Raw genomic sequence first — 19,348 nt, forward strand, 5'->3', positions numbered from 1 at the left:
TATATGTAGTGAGCTCCCCCTAGTGGTGACTGAATAAATCTGTATGTAGTGACCTGTCCCTAGTAGTGCCTGTATATATCCATTTGTAGTGAACTCCCCCTAGTGGTGGCTGTACACATCCATATGAAATGAGCTCCCCCTAGTGGTGACTGTATATATCCATATGTAGTGAACTCCCCCTAGTGGTGGCTGTCCACATCCATATGAAGTGAGCTCCCCCTAGTGGGGACTGTATATATTCATATATTCCTTTCTAATTCTCTTAATCTCCTGGCTCTTACTGAAACCTGGATCCAGCAGTCAGACACCACCGCTGCTGCTGCTCTTTCATATGGTGGACTACACTTTTCTCATACCCCAAGATCGGACAACAGAGCAGGTGGAGGCGTTGGTCTGCTCCTTTCACCCAAATGTACTTTCCAAGTTATCCCCCAAGTACCCTCACTTGTCTTCCCTTCCTTTGAGGTCCATGTGGTCAGACTCTACGTCCCGTTCTCCATGCGAGTGGCGGTGGTGTATCGTCCTCCCGGCCCCTCTCATCAGTTCCTTGATCATTTTGCCACCTGGCTTCCACACTTTCTCTCCTGTGACACCCCCACCCTTATCATGGGTGATTTCAACATCCCCATTTCCTCTCCCCATCTGCTTCTCACCTTTTATCGCTATCCTCCTCTTTCGGCCTCTCGCAGCATACTAACTCTCCAACACATGAAGATGGAAACTCCCTTGACTTGGTCTACTCCCGGCTTTGCTCAGTGGATGATTTCACAAACTCCCCTCTCCCGCTCTCTGACCACAACCTTCTTTCATTCTCTATCAAGAACTGCCATCCCGCTCAGGTCACCCCCACTTTCCACACTTATAGAAACATACAGGCCATTAGCACCCAGAAACTTATGAAGAACTTGCAGTCCTCATTGGCCCCAATCTTCTCCATCTCATGTCCTGATTCTGCTCTGAAGCATTACAATGAAACCCTGCAAAGTGCTCTGGATGAAGCTGCCCCTCCTATACATAAAACAACTCGGCACAGACGGCAACAACCGTGGCACACGCTGCAAACACGTTTCCTGCAGCGGTGCTCCAGGTGCGCAGAACGTCTGTGGAGAAAATCTAATCTACCCGAAGATTTCATCCATTATAAGTTCATGCTAAAGACATACAATTCTGCCCTTCACCTCTCCAAACAAACCTACTTCAACACCCTCATCACCTCCCTGTCCAATAACCCTAAACGTCTCTTTGACACGTTCCAGTCCCTACTCAACCCAAGAGAGCAGGCCCCAACCACTGATCTCCGTGCTGACGATCTGGCCAATTACTTCAAAGAAAAAATTGACCACATTCGACAGGAAATCATCTCCCAATCTCTTCATACCATGCACTGTCCTCCCTCCCCCACTGCATCTAGTTCACTCTCTGACTTTGAAGCAGTTACAGAAGAAGAAGTAAGCAGGCTCCTTGCATCTTCTCGCCCGACCACTTGCACCAGTGACCCCATTCCATCACATCTCCTCCAGTCCCTTTCCCTGGCTGTCACCTCTCACCTAACAAAAATATTCAACCTTTCCCTCACTTCCGGTATTTTTCCCTCATTTAAGCATGCCATCATACATCCATTACTTAAAAAACCATCCCTCGATCAAAACTGTGCCGCTAATTATAGACCTGTCTCTAATCTTCCCTTCATCTCTAAACTCCTCGAACGCCTGGTCCACTCCCGTCTTACCCGCTATCTCTCAGATAACTCTCTTCTCGACCCTCTTCAATCTGGCTTCCGCTCTTTACACTCTACTGAAACTGCCCTCACTAAAGTCTCTAATGACTTACTAACATCTAATGGTCACTACTCCATGCTAATTCTCTTGGATCTCTCCGCAGCATTCGATACTGTGGATCATCAGCTCCTCCTCACTATGCTCCGCTCCATCGGCCTCAAGGACACCGTTCTCTCCTGGTTCTCCTCCTATCTCTCTGACCGATCCTTCACTGTATGTTTTGCTGGTTCCTCCTCCTCTCACCTTCCCCTTACTGTTGGGGTTCCTCAAGGATCAGTCCTAGGCCCCCTCCTCTTCTCGTTGTATACTGCCCCTATTGGACAAACAATCAGTAGATTTGGTTTCCAGTACCATCTCTATGCTGACGACACCCAATTATACACTTCTTCTCCTGATATCACACCAACCTTTTTAGAAAACACCAGTGATTGTCTTACCGCTGTCTCTAACATCATGTCCTCCCTCTATCTGAAACTTAACCTGTCAAAAACTGAACTCCTCGTGTTCTCTCCCTCTACTAACCTACCTTTGCCTGACATTGCCATCTCCGTGTGCGGTTCCACCATTACTCCAAAGCAACATGCCCGCTGCCTTGGGGTCATCCTTGATTCTGACCTTTCATTCACCCCCCACATCCGATCACTGGCTCGCTCTTCTTACCTGCATCTCAAAAACATTTCTAGAATTCGCCCTTTTCTTACTTTCGACTCTGCAAAAACTCTTACTGTTTCACTTATTCATTCTCGTCTGGACTATTGTAACTCTCTACTAATCGGCCTCCCTCTTACCAAACTTTCCCCGCTCCAATCTGTCCTGAATGCTGCTGCCAGGATCATATTCCTCACCAACCGTTACACCGATGCCTCTACCTTGTGCCAGTCATTACACTGGCTACCCATCCACTCCAGAATCCAGTACAAAACTACTACCCTCATCCACAAAGCGCTCCATGGCTCAGCACCACCCTACATCTCCTCCCTGGTATCAGTCTACCACCCTACCCGTGCCCTCCGCTCCACTAATGACCTCAGGTTAGCATCCTCAATAATCAGAACCTCCCACTCCCGTCTCCAAGACTTTACACGTGCTGCGCCGATTCTTTGGAATGCACTACCTAGGTTAATACGATTAATCCCCAATCCCCACAGTTTTAAGCGTGCCCTAAAAACTCATTTGTTCAGACTGGCCTACCACCTCAATGCATTAACCTAACGATCCCTGTGTGGCCTATTTAAAAAAAAAAAAAAAAAAAAATCAGGTTCCTCGCATTATGTTCTCATTCACTTTATGCAGTTAATAGCCCTCTGTGTCTGTACTGCTACATACTTAGGCAGTTAACTGGTTCATGCAGCTTTACATGAACACCTGAGCCTTACACTATGGCCGGTCCGAATAACTAAAGCAATTGTTACCATCCACCTCTCGTGTCTCCCCTTTTCCTCATAGTTTGTAAGCTTGCGAGCAGGGCCCTCATTCCTCCTGGTATCTGTTTTGAACTGTATTTCTATTATGCTGTAATGTTTATTGTCTGTACAAGTCCCCTCTATAATTTGTAAAGCGCTGCGGAATATGTTGGCGCTATATAAATAAAAATTATTATTATATTATTATTATATGTAGTGAACTCCCCCTAGTGGTGGCTGTACACATCCATATGAAGTGAACTCCCCCTAATGGTGACTGAAAATATTTGTATGTAGTGATCTCCCCCTAGTGGTGACTGAATAAATCTGTCTGTAGTGAGCTCGCCCTAGTAGTGGCTGTATATATCCTAATGTAGTGAACTTCCCCTAGTGGCGACTGTATAAATCTGCATGTAGTGAGCTCCTAGCGGCAGCTGCATATATATAAATCTGCATGTAGTGAGGTCCCCCCTAATGGTTGGTGTATGTGTAAATCTGTATGTAGTGAGCGCCCTCTAATGGAGGCTGCATAAATCTGTATGTAGTGAGCTCCCCCTATTGGTGGCTGCGAAGATCCATACATCTTTGCATAAACCTCAATACTTTGCCCCACTGTGCTCAATTCTCTGCCCCACCAATAGATAAGTGTTTGGCACCTTCTGGTCTTCCTTTCTCCCTGAAATAAACATTCACGATAAGGCATATTTATGGGGTTCAGAGGGACCAGCTAGACTACTAGTCCAGCAAAGATTCAACCTACTGGTACAGTACCACTGAGGATGAGGAAGAGTTAATGCCGCCTGCTCATTGGAGTGAAACATCAAAGTCCTGACAATAATTCTCTGTAATTGTTTAACTAGCTGGCTGTTAGGGAAAGTATTACTCCATCGCCTAGCAATTAGCTGCAGAATGGCTTCTGGCCGCAGTGGAGATTTCAGCAAGACCTAACCCAAGCCGGAAATGGCACGAAATGCACTGTCCTGGCAAATCATACAATGAAAAATTACAAGTTCAAGTTCCTGGGGCAAAGAACCCCTGTGGGCTATGGCTGAGCTCACAGACATTCAAATAAAGATAAATAAATTAAAAAGAGCAAAATATGAAGGAATAATCCATGAAAAAGTGATATTTTGTGCCAGGGTTCGTGTCCTACTGTATACTAGCTGCATAGTACATAGCCACATGCCCAAATTCAGGCTCAGAGGGCGCATACAAGCTGGTGATGCAAAAAGGAATTCCTCTGTCAAGCCCCTCCCCCACAGACCCTGAAATAGGTTGTAAGTGGTGCATCCCTTCATAGTAACATAAGAAAACACAGCAGAATACTGAATGATGATGGACGGATATTTACAATTTGGGGAATTTGTCATTTTGGTATACAGAAAAATAAAAACACACTTTTATTTTAGGCTTTACTGCTTCTCTCTGACTCTGAGGCGACACTTCGTACCATCCATGGGGCGCAAAGTTCCTGTATCCTGGATCTTAAACGTCTGCCCCTCCACCAGCTGGAAGTCGAATCTCTGCACAAGCTTCGCCATCACAACTTTTGCCTCCATCTGCAGTGAAAAAAAAATATATACAACTTTTCATCCTCCAAAAAGTTTTAATTGATTGATAGATACAGCGTCGGACTGGAGCACCTTGGGCCCACCAGAGAAAATTATTTATGGGGCCCACTATGTAGCTACATAGAAATAAATACAAGACTACCAATTGTGTAGTAAAACACGCTAATATCAGGGTATAATATAAGGTAGTTCACTTCTTAATTATGTAGCAGGGGCTGGGGTAGAATCATAGAGGGGTAGCCCCCTCATAGAATATAATGTCGCCCCCTCATAGAATCTAATGTAGCCCCCTCATAAAATAATGTAGCCCCCCTCATAAAATATAATGCAGCCCCCTCTCATAAAATATAATGCAGCACCACACAAAATATAATGCAACCCCTTCAGGTATAATGCAGTCCCCACCATAGAATATAATGTCGCCCCCTCATAGAATCTAATGTAGCCCCCTCATAAAATAATGTAGCCCCCCTCATAAAATATAATGCAGCCCGCTCTCATAGAATATAATGCAGCACCCCACAAAATATAATGCAACCCCCTCAGGTATAATGCAGTCCCCACCATAGAATATAATGTAGCACCCTCATAGGGTATAATGCAGCCCCCCTCATATAGTATAATGCAGCCCACCACAGAATATAATTCAGCCCCCATAGAGTATACTATAGCCCCCTCATAGGGCATAATGCAGCCCCCCTCCTATAGTATGATGTAGCCCCCAGAATATAATGTAGTCAATGAGAGAATAATGCAGCCCCATGGCAGAATATAATGCAGCCCCCCATAGAGTATACTGTAGCCCCCTCACATAGTATGATGTAGCCCCAAGAATATAATGTAGTCCCCTCATAAAGTATAATGCAGCCCCTCTTCACCCCCATCATTGTCCTCTTCACCCCCATCATTGTGCTCATCACCACCTCCATCATCGCTTTCTCCCCCACCACCCTTATCATTCTCCCCCACCACCCCCATCACTGCCCATTCCACCACCTCCATCATTGCCTCCTCCCCACCACTATCATTGTCCATTTCATCATCTCCATCATCACCTCCATCATTGCCTCCCCCACCACAATCATTGCCCATCACCTCCATCATTGCCTACCCCACCACCATCATTGCCCATCACCTCCATCATTTCCTCCCCACCATGATTGCCCATCACCTCCATCATTGTCTCCCACCACCACACACACACACACACACACAGCATCACTCTCTCACACTCACACACTAAGCACCGTACCACATACACACAGCACAACTCACCACCCCCCAGAGGAAGCACATCCCGGCAGCCTCTTCCTCGCCGGCAGCTTTCTGTCTGAGACAGCGCGCTGGTTAATGACATCATCCAGCTGGGCTGTCACAGACAGGAAGCAGGATGGAGAGATGTGCTGGGCTGTGTGCCTGCGTGTGTGTGTATGTGGTGAGGTGCGGTGGTCGGGTTTTACATGCGGGCAGTGTTAGCTGCAGCCTGCGGCTAACGCTGCCCGCTATTAGGCCAGTATCCCACTGTCGGTATTTGGTCAGTATTTTACCTCAGTAATTGTAAGTCAAAACCAGGAGTGGGTGATAAATCCAGAAGTGGTGCATATGTTTCTATTATACTTTTCCTCTAATTGTTCCACTCCTGGTTTTGGCTACAAATACTGATGTAAAATACTGACCAAATACTGCTAGTGTGACGGCAGCCTAATAGATAGACTTTCTACCACTTCCCTGCTCTGACGTGGCACTTAAGTGTCGTCTTCTGTTTTAATTTTGTCTTCGTCTTTACTGAATTTATTATTTATCATGTTATTTAATTTTGTAATAAAAATTATTGAGTATTTTATATAGCTCTGGTGTCCATCTCTCTTTGTTTTTTTATGGATGAGCTTTCTCTATTGTATGCTCCTTTTTTGGTTTATTATATCAGTATTTGTAGCCAAAACCAGGAGAGGAACAATCAGAGGAAAATACGTCACCACTTCTGTATTATCACCCACTCCTGGTTTTGGCTTACAAATACTGATGTACAAAACTGAGCAAATACTGCTAGTGTGACGGCAGCCTTAAAGAGAAATGGTATTCACGCCTCTCCACACCCATAGGGGCGTGGGGGAGCGTGAATATTCATTTTGCTTTAGCAGCGGGGACTGGATCCTGTCTCTAGATGCTGCTAGGCTGGCACAGGGTGGGCCCCCTTGACTCGGGGCCCCATAGCCACTGGCTGGGGGCCCCTGGAGCAGTGGGTCCCTTGAAGCAGTGGGGGCCCTAGGCAGCTGCTGGCCAGTATGCCAGCAGGTGTCAGTGCCTGGGCCCACTGGAGAATTTTCCGCTTTTTCCGGTGGGCCAGTCGACCCTGGATAGATAATAAATACATAAGATAGATAATAGATAATACATAGATAGATTATAAATAGAGTAAAAAAAGACTGGAAACAGCACTCCATATGGCAGTAGTAAGGTGCTCTTTATTGGCCCATGTGGCGACGTTTCGGTCCTGGATGCAGACCTCTCACCTTATTACTGCCATATGGAGTGTTGTTTCCAGATTTTTTTACTCTACTTACAAGGTTTGGTATATGTTTATGAGACTCTGCACCCAGTTTTTTGCTGTGCTGTGCTTAATTATTTTTTCTAGAAGATAGATAGATAGATAGATAGATAGATAGATAGATAGATAATACATAAATAATAGATACATAGATAGATAATACATACATAGATAAAAAATAGATGATAGATAGATAGATAGATAGATAGATAGATAGATAGATAGATAGATAATAGAGATATAATAGATAACAGATGGAAAATAGATAGATAGATGGAAAATAGATAGATGGATAGATCGATAAGAGTCTATAGACTTAGGGTACCGTCACACAGTGGCACTTTGATCGCTAGGACGGCACGATCCGTGACGTTCCAGCGATATCGTTACGATCTCTCTGTGTCTGACACGCAGCAGCGGTCAGGGACCCCGCTGAGAATCGGACGTCGTAGCAGATCGTCTGAAACTTTATTTCGTCGCTGGATCTCCCGCTGACATCGCTGAATCGGCGTGTGTGACGCCGATTCAGCGATGTCTTCACTGGTCACCAGGGTAAACATCGGGTTACTAAGCACAGGGCCGCGCTTAGTAACCCGATGTTTACCCTGGTTACCAGCGCAAACGTAAAAAAAACAAACACTACATACTTCCCTTCAGCTGTCTGTCCCCGGCGCTCTGCTTCTCTGCACTCCTCCTGCATCCTGTGTCAGCGCCGGCCAGCCAGAAAGCACAGCGGTGACGTCACCGCTCTGCTTTCCGGCTGACCGGCGCTGACAGTGCAGAGGAGAGCACAGCGCCGGAGGACAGACAGCGGAAGGTAAGTATGTAATGTTTGTTTTTTTTACTTTTATGCTGGTAACCAGGGTAAAGATCGGGTTACTAAGCGCGGCCCTGCGCTTAGTAACCCGATGTTTACCCTGGTTACCAGGGGACTTCGGGATCGTTGGTCGCTGGAGAGCTGTCTGTGTGACAGCTCTCCAGCGACCACACAGCGACGCTGCAGCGATCGACATCGTTGTCGTATCGCTGCAGCGTCGTTTCAGTGTGACGATACCCTAAGAGATGGAAATAGATATATAGAAGTTTTCATCAGTATCAGATATTTGACGGCTCAATCATTCTTTTATGAAAAGTTCTACAACTTTCCAATGAACTTTATTTCACGAGTCTTAATTTTTCAGATCTCTGCTTACTGCAAGTGAATGGAAACATTTACATTTAACAACCAGCCACAATGCCTCTGAAATCTGTAGGATGAGAATGAACCATACCAGTATAAATATTAAACATTTGTGTACCTGTGCAAACACTTGTCCTACACAAGAGCGCGGTCCGAGGGAGAATGGGAAATAGGTGAAGTACGGTCTGTAAGGAGGAAAAAGGAAGGAATTTAAAACATTTCATACACCATCTACCGATATCATGGCTTAAAGGGGAAGTTCACTTAGATAAACAGATCCCCTGATTGTGAGCTGTTAGTCAGAGCTTTGTCTGCTGTAACCTACTCCCCCTGCAGGACAAATATGGAATTACACAGTTTTCATTGAAGTCAATGGGCAATAAAAGCTTTGTCCTCCACAGCACTCTAAACAGGGGACCCCCGTCCTCTTTGAGGTAATAGGAACCAGTTTTGCCTTGAATGGACAACTCCAATTTCTGCAGCGGACAATCAAATCTAGGGACGAGTTGGAAGCTTTTTTGCGCAATGCAATCCACAACTTGCAGCAGGCCAGGGGGTATAACCAGCTATGATATCCAGTGCATCACTCACTTTGGGGAGTCACGGCTGAATCTGTCAGGGTCAAAGGTCAGAGGATCCTTAAAATATTGCTCCATCCTCCCGGTCACATAGGAGTAGGCCTAAAATAAAGAGGGCTGAGATATCAGCTGCTGCTGTATGATATGTGTAAGGCTTCATTATTGTTTACTAATGCATTCTAACTTTGCTGTTCAAGATCCCCGCTTGCTGTCAGAGGCTGAAAACAGAGGATGAACCCTATACTGACGCCATGGAATAAATGGCGCTATAAAAATGAATAATAATAATAATAAAACTGGCCTGATTAGTTATCAGAGTGTATCACTCTTGGCACTAACCACAGTGGTAGTCATAGGGGGCTCACAGGTAGCAGCGGCAACACAAAGACTTATAGATGACACCAGGTAGGTGCGGACCTGTTACAGATCCTCACGTCACATCTCTGACAGCAGCAAACATCCCTCTCCTGTTTTGGACTCCATCCTGCACTGATACATAGTAACGAACCCATCAGGACAAAGTAAAACCCTCCAAATATAATCCAAAATTATCCTATTCACTGACAGCAAGCAGAGCTCTTTTGGATAAAATGCAGAAATACCAGCACTGGGGTGTTTTTAGGAATCCTGACACCCTCAATTATCATATCTTCTTCCAATAATCTGGAAGTTCCAGGGGCAGGGGGGTATAGCCGTAGAGTCTCTTTCAGTACCTGGAAAAGACACAAAAAAAAGAAAAATGGCACCTAAATATAATTATTTGCAGCATAAGTGGAGTTATTTATAGTGTTCTGGTAATACAGTAATCATAACATACAGCAGTAGCTGCGTTACATTGTGCAAGCATCAGCGGATGCAAAACATGGGGAGACATCACCACCTACTGGCCCGATCTGGTATTACAGCATGTATGGTTAGACCACAGGTTACATCCTCCTTTACCTGGGAGAGGTACCGTAATTTACCAAGGTCGTCATACTCAATGTCTCGTCTCGATCCAATGACCTCGTCCACCTCGGCCTGGACCCTGTGCATTAAACGAAAAGACTGTGCCGTTATGTGATCCGGGCTCATAGCCTTGGTGATCATGATCGATTATACTTTCCCTCTTTGGGCCATATATTCCCATTTTTGCACATGAACCTCATGTGTTGAGATATTTCAATATTCTCTTAGCTGGACTGCAGTGATCACTCGCAAGTTCTCACCCCCAAAGTTTACTTTTAGCAAAAGAAATAACTCACTTTTGCAGAATCTCAGGATTTTGGGCCAATTCCTGGACAGCAAATGCCAACTGATTTGCTGTCGTTTCTTGTCCTGAGCAGAGACAACATACATTTACCCTTTCATGAAGGTCCATTTTTCATTTTTAAAGAGACATCACCTTTTTTCAGTTACTCCCTTGACATACTCATACGGGGGCTTGTAAATTGTAGTTTTCAATGGCGCCACTCACTTCACCATACAATAATCTCCTATGAAACCCAGTCTACTATGGAGCAGAGCCGCTGTCACCACCCGGCACACCCGAGCAAGTGCCAGGACCCTGTGCAAGTGCACAGCCAGAAGAGGCTGACCATACTGAAGCTGCCACTAGCAGGGAACAAGGAGAGGCAAGCGTGTGATTATTTTTTTTTTTAATGTATGGAGCATTATATGGGGCCCATTCTGTATGGAGCATTATATGAGGCCCACTCTGTATGGAGCATTATATGAGGCCCATTCTGTATGGAGCATTATATGGGGCCCATTCTGTATGGAGCATTATATGGGGCCCATTCTGTATGGAGCATTATATGGGGCCCATTCTGTATGGAGCATTATATGGGGCCCATTCTGTATGGAGCATTATATGGGACCCATTCTGTATGGAGCATTATATGGGACCCATTCTGTATAGAGCATTATATGAGGCCTATTCTGTATGGAGCATTATATGGGGTCCATTCTGTATGGAGCATTATATGGGACCCATTCTGTATAGAGCATTATATGAGGCCTATTCTGTATAGAGCATTATATGAGGTCTATTCTGTATGGAGCATTATATGGGGTCCATTCTGTATGGAGCATTATATGGGGCCCATTCTGTATAGAGCATTATATGAGGCCCATTCTGTATGGAGCATTATATGGGGCCCATTCTGTGTGGAGCATTATATGGGGCCCATTCTGTATAAAGCATTATATGGGGCCCATTCTGTATAGAGCATTATATGAGGCCTATTCTGTATAGAGCATTATATGAGGCCTATTCTGTATGGAGCATTATATGGGGTCCATTCTGTATGGAGCATTATATGGGGCCCATTCTGTATAGAGCATTATATGAGGCCCATTCTGTATGGAGCATTATATGGGGCCCATTCTGTGTGGAGCATTATATGGGGCCCATTCTGTATAGAGCATTATATGGGGCCCATTCTGTATAGAGCATTATATGAGGCCTATTCTGTATAGAGCATTAAATGAGGCCTATTCTGCATGGAGCATTATATGAGGCCTATTCTGTATGGAGCATTATATGGGGTCCATTCTGTATGGAGCATTATATGGGGCCCATTCTGTGTGGAGCATTATATGGGGCCCATTCTGTATAAAGCATTATATGGGGCCCATTCTGTATAGAGCATTATATGAGGCCTATTCTGTATAGAGCATTATATGAGGCCTATTCTGTATGGAGCATTATATGGGGCCCATTCTGTGTGGAGCATTATATGGGGCCCATTCTGTATAGAGCATTATATGAGGCCCATTCTGTATGGAGCATTATATGGGGCCCATTCTGTGTGGAGCATTATATGGGGCCCATTCTGTATAGAGCATTATATGAGGCCCATTCTGTATAGAGCATTATATGAGGCCCACTCTGTATGGAGCATTATATGAGGCCCATTCTGTATGGAGCATTGTATGGGGCCCATTCTGTATAGAGCATTATATGAGACCCATTCTGTATGGAGCATTATATGGGACCCATTCTGTGTGGAGCATTATATGAGGCCCATTCTGTATGGAGCATTATATGGGGCCCATTCTGTATAGAGCATTATATGAGGCCCACTCTGTATGGAGAATTATATGGGGCCCATTCTGTATGGAGCATTATATGAGGCCCACTCTGTATGGAGCATTATATGGGGCCCATTCTGTATGAAGCATTATATGGGGTCCATTCAGTATAGAGCATTATATTGGACCCATTCTGTATGAAGCATTATATGGAGCCCATTCTGTATGGAGCATTATATGGGGCCCAATCTGTATGGAGCATTATTTGGGGCCAATTCTGTATGGAGCATTATATGGGGCCCATTCTGTATGGAGCATTAAATGGGGCCCATTCTGTATGGAGCATTATATGGGGCCCATTCTGTATGGAGCATTATATGGGGCCCATTCTGTATGGAGCATTATATGGGGCCCAGTCTGTATAAAGCATTATATGGGGCCCAATCTATATAGAGCATTATAAGAGGCCCAGTCTGTATGGGGTATTATATGGGGTCCATTCTCTATAGAGCATTATATGAGGCTCAATCTGTATGGAGCAACATGGGGGCCCATTCTGTATGGAGCATTATACGGGGCCCATTCTCTACGGAGCATTATATGGGGCTCATTACTCTGTATGGATCACTAAATAGTGCCCATAATACTGTATGGAGAATTATATTATCCGGTTTCTGAGCTAGTGTAGAATTTACAGTAGATATCACTCGTGTAATGGAAGAAGTGATATCTTTGACATTGTACTATAGATATATTTCTCTGCCGTATCTGTGCATCATGTATCGTAGTATGTGTTACATGAGCCACTGAGACTCTTTGGTCCGGGGCCCACGAAAGCTTGGAGCCGGCCCTGCTATGGAGTGAAAAGATGGCGGCGATGGGAGAGGGGTTACAGCTGCAATTGCATCCCATCATCATCCCCAGTAGGTGCATAATGCCAGAACGGAAGCATGGCATCATTAATACACTAATGCTATGTTCACACGTTGCGTTTTTGATGCGTTTTTCCCGCAGGCAAAATCTGCTCTCTTGTCAGTAAGAAACTTGGTACAAAAAAGCAGCTTTTACTTATTTTTTGCTGCGTTTTTGTCAGGGTACACTTGTCTCTTGTGCATGCTGGTAAAGGTTAGTGCATAAAAAAAATCTGATTCTACTTTCATCAGATTTTTGCAAAAAACACAGGAAAACCTGACACCTGCATTTTTTTCAGTGTTTTTTTCCAGCATTTATTGCACCGCCCATTGCTTTAAATGGGTTAAAAACACAGAGAAGTGGCAATCTGCATTTTGCCAAAACCAAGGTATTGAACAAAATAATGAGAACAAAAAAAGCAGTGCGCATGAGATTTCTGAAATCTCATAGACTTTTCTTGTACTATGAAACGCATCTGAAAATTTGCATGAAAAAGCACTGCAAAAATGAATGAAGTGAATATAGTCTTGAACACCACTGTCAAAGATTGACAGTGGCATTAAAGTAGTTAAACAGAAGCTCAGCTGCTGCTATTAGATGCATCATCTCTAGAAACTAAGAATAATGGCCAACAATGGCCTCTTTCAGTTTCTTCTCTAGTGCCCCCCTGGACATTGCAGGCAGAGAAGTAACAGAAAGATAGGCAAAGACTAATATTCAGAAAGAGGGGAGGTAAATCCAGGGCATGGAGGAAATCCTTAGGGGTAAGAGTGGTGAGTGGCCCATGTATTGCTGACCCCTGTCTTGGTAAAGGGTAACCCCTCCTTTTCTGGCTACTATGGTACATTAAATATATATGGTATTATTGATTCTTACCAGCAATGAAGAAAGTGACAAAGTTGTCTATTATCACTTCAATGTCGCATTCACCTTCCAAAGCTGTAAAAATAAAGAAAATTGAAATTTAGCGAAGTCGGGAAGCTGCCCTGACCATAAAGGGTCCATAGTCAGTGACTAAAGCCCAAGGCCAGCGTTGCCTCTTTCCATGCGTGGGCACTTCGGTGCAAAACAGAACTGCCTGCAATGAAGAAAATCAGTTAAAAGAATGATAACAGCAGCACAGAGGACTTCAGGAGAGCAGTGTGCTGGCCTTGTAGGACCTGCTTACTCATGTGATGATGTCCTTAGGATAAGAGGCCACAGTCCCAGAGACACACATTGGGAAGAGAAGGGCCCACAGCAGCACAGAGCATTTCAGTATGGGGTTGTACTCATCTTACAGGGCAGTGATCTCTCCATGGAAATATACGGTATGTGACATATTTACCTCCTCCTTTGAGTATCTGCGTCAGTATATCAGTAGGGACCTCCGCTCCATCTTGCACCATCTGCTGTCTCTTCTCGATGCATTCCCTCCCCGTCTTACGCAGCAGCTGGATGGACTCTCTGGTTTCTTTAATAATTTTTTGTTTTGAAGGCATAAACTGTCCAGAAAAGCAGAATATTAATGTCACAGAACAAAATATTCTGATCATACACCTGATTAATAAAAGAGAATCCATACACCGCCATCTCTACCCCATCACTAGACATAATACCGTGTTTCTCCAATCACCTATTCTACATACTCACCTGCACAAGAGGGTTTCTTATCTCAACAAAGCCCTTCAAAGCCATGGAAATGGCTCGCGGGAATGGTGTCTGGTCGTCATGTAAAGCGTTCAGGTCCATATCAAATGCCACCTGTATCACAGATATGGGAGAACAAGCTAAGATATAATCTATAGTTATACAGGAGGAAAAGACAAGTGTATATCCATACAGAGGCAGTATTATAGCAGTGATTTTCCTGTACATAGCAGGCAGTATTATAGCAGTGATCTTCTTGTACATAGGGGCAGTATTCTAGTAATTATATTCTTGTACATAGGAGCAGTATTACAGTAGTTATATTCTTGTACATAAGGGGAGAATATTATTGTAGTTATATTCTTGTACACAGGAGGCAGTATTATAGTAGTTATATTCTTGTACATAGGAGCAGTATTATAGAAGTTACATTCTTGTACATAGGGGCAGTATTATAGTAGTTATATTCTTGTACATAGGGGCAGTATTTTAGTAGTTATATTCTTGTATATAGGGGCAGTATTATAGCAGTTATATTCTTGTACATAGGAGCAGTATTATAGCAGTTATATTCTTGTACATAGGAGCAGTATTATAGTAGTTATATTCTTGTACATAGGAGCAGTATTATAGTAGTTATATTCTTGTATATAGGGGCAGTATTATAGTAGTTATATTCTTGTACATAGGAGCAGTATTATAGTAGTTATATTCTTGTACATAGGGGCAGTATTATAGTAGTTATATTCTTGTATATAGGGGCTAGTAATAGTAGTTATATTCTTGTATATATGGGCAGTATTATAGTAGTTATATTCTTGTGTATAGGGCCAGTATTATAGTAGTTATATTCTTGTATATAGGGGCAGTATTATAGTAGTTATATTCTTGTACATAGGGGCCAGTAATAGTAGTTATATTCTTGTATATAGGGGCAGTATTATAGTAGTTATATTCTTGTGTATAGGGGCCAGTATTATAGTAGTTATATTCTTGTATATAGGGGCAGTATTATAGTAGTTATATTCTTGTATATAGGGGCAGTGTTATAGCAGTCTGGGTTTATCAGACCTTGGCGATTACATCCAGGGTCATTCTGTTCAACAAGTCATGCATGACAACTTCTGATTTGTTATCAGCTTTTTCATTCAGACGCTCCATCAGCTCTTCTGCCTTTTCATTGAATGTTCCCATTAATCCCATCAGATACCTGGAGAAGATTGTCAAAATAACTAGTTTTAGGTTCATGCAAGCTCCAAGACCCTGACTGCTGCGACTATTTTACTTGTACTATTTGTTTGTTTGTATCTAGACAATCAGATATTCAGGAATATGCATCAATGTGCCCCGACTTTACTTACGGTCTACTGAAGGCGGGATCCATGAGTCGGCGCTGTTTGTGCCAGCGGTCGTAATTTCTGTCAGTCAACAATCCATTTCCTAAAAATCTAAAATGACAAAAGTAAGAAAAAAATGTAATAAAATTTTATATAATAACAAAAATAAGACTTTTTTTTTTTAAAAAGTCACAAATAATTGGTTCCATCATTAGCACTCACCTGACGCCAAATAAATAAAAGATATCTTCATAGAATTTGTCTTTTGGGTGTTTTGTGGACATCAGAAGTTCCTGCAACAAAACAAGCAGACATGTTTTATTTCAATCCTGGAAAAACCCTTTAATATTTGCATCCCAGTTTTACCAACAGAATTTACCTTTATTGCTTCAGGACTGGAGGCAAGTACAATGACAGTGTGGAAGCCATTAATACGCACAACGGGGCCATATTTCTCTGCCCTGTATAGTAACAAATCAGCATATAATAACATTAGTGGGTACCTAAAAGGTGCTGCACATAATTGAATAACTGAATTTTAGTGTCCACCTTGGTGCTTAAAATGAGGCGTTTTTTATTTCTAGGTTTCAAATTTTTCATGTATTATTTGCAATGTAGTTTTTTCAGCCACTTGCAGTACCTCTTTTCACCATCAGTTTTTGCATAGACTTTTATATAACAGCACCCCCCACATCATTTACTTACCAGTCTAAGAAATAATCAAAGATAAGTTCATTGTTTTCGGTCACCTTCACTACTGTAGGGTAATGGCCCATTAAGAAGCTGTGAAGTCCAAAAACAACAAATTAACTATCATATCAATAGTAAAAAAAAATATAGAAAAAAACTTATAGAACAGTTCAAAGTGGGAATTCTAGAAAGTTCTAAAAGTTATTGTACCCACACATCCTGCGTCCACCAATCAGTAATTTTTGGCATGTTTAATACTTGCCATTGTGCTGCTAGAAATACGGGATCTGAATATTCTGGTGTCAAGGTCCCTTTAAGAAAAACAGCTTTGAAACAGATTGGTTTATTGTGCTTCCATGCTGGTACTTGTAGTTTCGCAATAGCTGGAAAACACTATTTAATTTCTATTGATATCATAATATTTTATCTTAAATTCATATCGATTGCCCTTTTCACTTGTTACTAACAGTCAGTATCGTTATGTACATCACTGTGATGTGTCAGTAAAAATACATAATAATAGCATTGTGCCCTCACCTGTCTCTGGGGGGTCCGGGGATGTGGTCGTACTTCATGTGGATGTACTGGATGTAAGCGCAGTAAAGTAGGAAGAAGACCGCAGCCAGGCCCAGCAGCAGCAGGAGGGCCCCTGAGATCAGAGACCACAGGGTCATGGCGAGGGGCCACAGGCTGTGTGCAGAAGTCAATGGGTTATCTGCTGCAGCACAAGGTAAAATACATGAAATATAATGAGGAGGTGGAGATGCAGCGTAACCAGGAAGGGGCAGGTGTCTATAGGGAGAGGAGGGGCGGTTGTGCTAATTCATACTTACTCTGGAAATCTTTAAGGTTTTAGACACTCCCCACTTTGCCCAAAACGAGAGTCCATACAGTGTCCAAAGTATCTTGCAAAAGTCTGAGGCACTGTATGTATAATATTTTAGAATTTGGACCCTGCATGGCCCCATTTCCACTTTAATATATATTTTATATTCATAATATTTAAATTTTGCATATATTTATATAGATATTGATATGCAACTCTGGTATTGCAGATCTTGATTAGTATATTGCGTCACAGAGAAGTAACCTCACGAGTCTCTGAGTCACATAACTTTTTTTTATCTGTTCTTCTGTTTGGACAAATAACATTTCCTTATATAGCTATGCTGTCCAATTTACAACCATAAGACACAGTTCTGTTATAACAAAAACAAGATATGACATTTTCCAGTGGATTTATGTATCTTTTATATGCCATTCTTTATAGAATAAAGCAACAATAGGTGTATGCTCTTAATAGGGATCAGAAATAGATTTAAATATATATGGCCTTTGGTATGACCCATGGCGGTTCCCTATGTCTGTATGAAATCTATATTACGATGCAAGATAAAGTAATGATCAGGAAAACAGACATTATATAAACTGTATGTTAAGGGCCCAATTTTTCATTTGCAGCTTTTTTTTAAGTAATGTCTCTTTTTGTCTTGTGGTACTTATTGCAATTTTTTGTGCCAAGTTCAAAATTGTACATATTTTTGTCATTAACCCATTTTCCTCCTTTTTTGAGCAAAAAGACATGTTTTGTTACAAAGTCACATGCAACTCTAACATTTTGGGGGGGAATTTGCATGAAAAAAAAAATCCCTTGCTGGGAGAGAGGGAATGAAGTATATTGTTTTAAATTCACAAACAGAGAATCGTTCGCAAACATCTAGATTAAAAACAACCATGCCCACAATTACGAACAGAGCAAAAGAAAACAGTAGAGAAAACAGACTTTAAAACAGGTGCAACTTTAAAGATGCACTGCAGATCAGACTGTCAATCAAAGTGTCGATGCGTGCTTACAGCCGCAGCTCATAGTATAGTGGGTTGTGCTATGAGCAGTGTTTGCAGCAGCTCTGTGGTCGTCCAAATGACTGAAAGTTGGAGACTACTTCATTTTCTCCAGGTAGCCACACTTTAAGTACTGCAGCCAGTCAGCATTATAATGCTATTAACTTGCAGATTAATTGCATATCTGCAGGTAAATTGCATTCTCGGGGTTGACATCCCTTTAAGGATGTTGTCCATAGTATTCACAGTAACTTCTGATCTTGTCTGTTCATTTTAGCACTTAGTGACTGATTTTTTAATTGTTGTAGCAGCTGCTTCCTTTGTGTTCTCACTGTGTTAACAAGAATTCATCTAAAATAATGTTATCTGGCTACACACCTTAGCTCCTATTACTTTGCATGAAAGATCAAAAGTCACAGGGTATTACTGATGACGAAAAGTAAAGCATTCATGTTATGTCCATAAATGTCGCTGCTGCACTTTGGCTCTTCGCCAGCGCTCTACTAACTCTATCAGAGAATGATATATTTAAGTAGCAATATATAGATATATATTGGCACAGAAGGTGCATCCAGGACTTTACGCTGAGCCTGCAATGTAACAGAACATCTGTGACTGCAGTAATTATGTTACAGGATAACTCCACAGTGAATAAGGGTGTCGCCCTCCAGCAACTCAGGGTACAATGCCAAAATAATGGGATAACGTCACCATCACCATCCGTCACTTGTTACATATAGTGATAGATCTAGGTACACATAATTTTAAAATAATACTCAAGAATGTGCAAATATTTTCAAAACGTTAATAAATATTTTTTTACTTACTACTTCCACTCTTAGGGCTCATACTCACTTGCGCGAAA

At 42.6% G+C, this 19,348-nt stretch overlaps 1 protein-coding gene across 1 annotated transcript; it reads right to left on the bottom strand.

Moving 5' to 3' along the window:
- Positions 1–4,511: 4,511 nt before the first annotated feature.
- LOC138648462 (cholesterol 24-hydroxylase-like) lies at positions 4,512–17,359 on the bottom strand. Its single transcript, XM_069738269.1, has 15 exons — positions 17,179–17,359; positions 16,657–16,734; positions 16,331–16,412; positions 16,174–16,244; positions 15,976–16,062; positions 15,686–15,824; positions 14,618–14,728; positions 14,313–14,469; positions 13,862–13,924; positions 10,303–10,375; positions 10,001–10,085; positions 9,661–9,771; positions 9,072–9,160; positions 8,599–8,665; positions 4,512–4,740 (listed from the first exon to the last, which is right to left on the bottom strand). The coding sequence occupies exons 1-15, from the start codon at positions 17,313–17,315 to the stop codon at positions 4,594–4,596; spliced, it is 1,497 nt and encodes a 498-aa protein (XP_069594370.1). The 5' UTR covers positions 17,316–17,359; the 3' UTR covers positions 4,512–4,593.
- Between the last annotated feature and the right edge of the window lie 1,989 nt (positions 17,360–19,348).

The sequence above is a fragment of the Ranitomeya imitator genome, chromosome 1, assembly GCF_032444005.1.
Source record: "Ranitomeya imitator isolate aRanImi1 chromosome 1, aRanImi1.pri, whole genome shotgun sequence".
Taxonomy (NCBI): domain Eukaryota; kingdom Metazoa; phylum Chordata; class Amphibia; order Anura; family Dendrobatidae; genus Ranitomeya; species Ranitomeya imitator.

Excerpts from the sequence above, each read along its gene's own strand:
- LOC138648462 (XM_069738269.1), bottom strand. The coding sequence starts at position 17,315 with ATGACCCTGTGGTCTCTGATCTCAGGGGCCCTCCTGCTGCTGCTGGGC. Across the intron at positions 16,735-17,178 it reads CCCGGACCCCCCAGAGACAG|CTTCTTAATGGGCCATTACC; the intron begins GTGAGGGCACAA and ends TGGACTTCACAG. Across the intron at positions 10,376-13,861 it reads TGTCACTTTCTTCATTGCTG|GACAAGAAACGACAGCAAAT; the intron begins GTAAGAATCAAT and ends GTCTCTGCTCAG.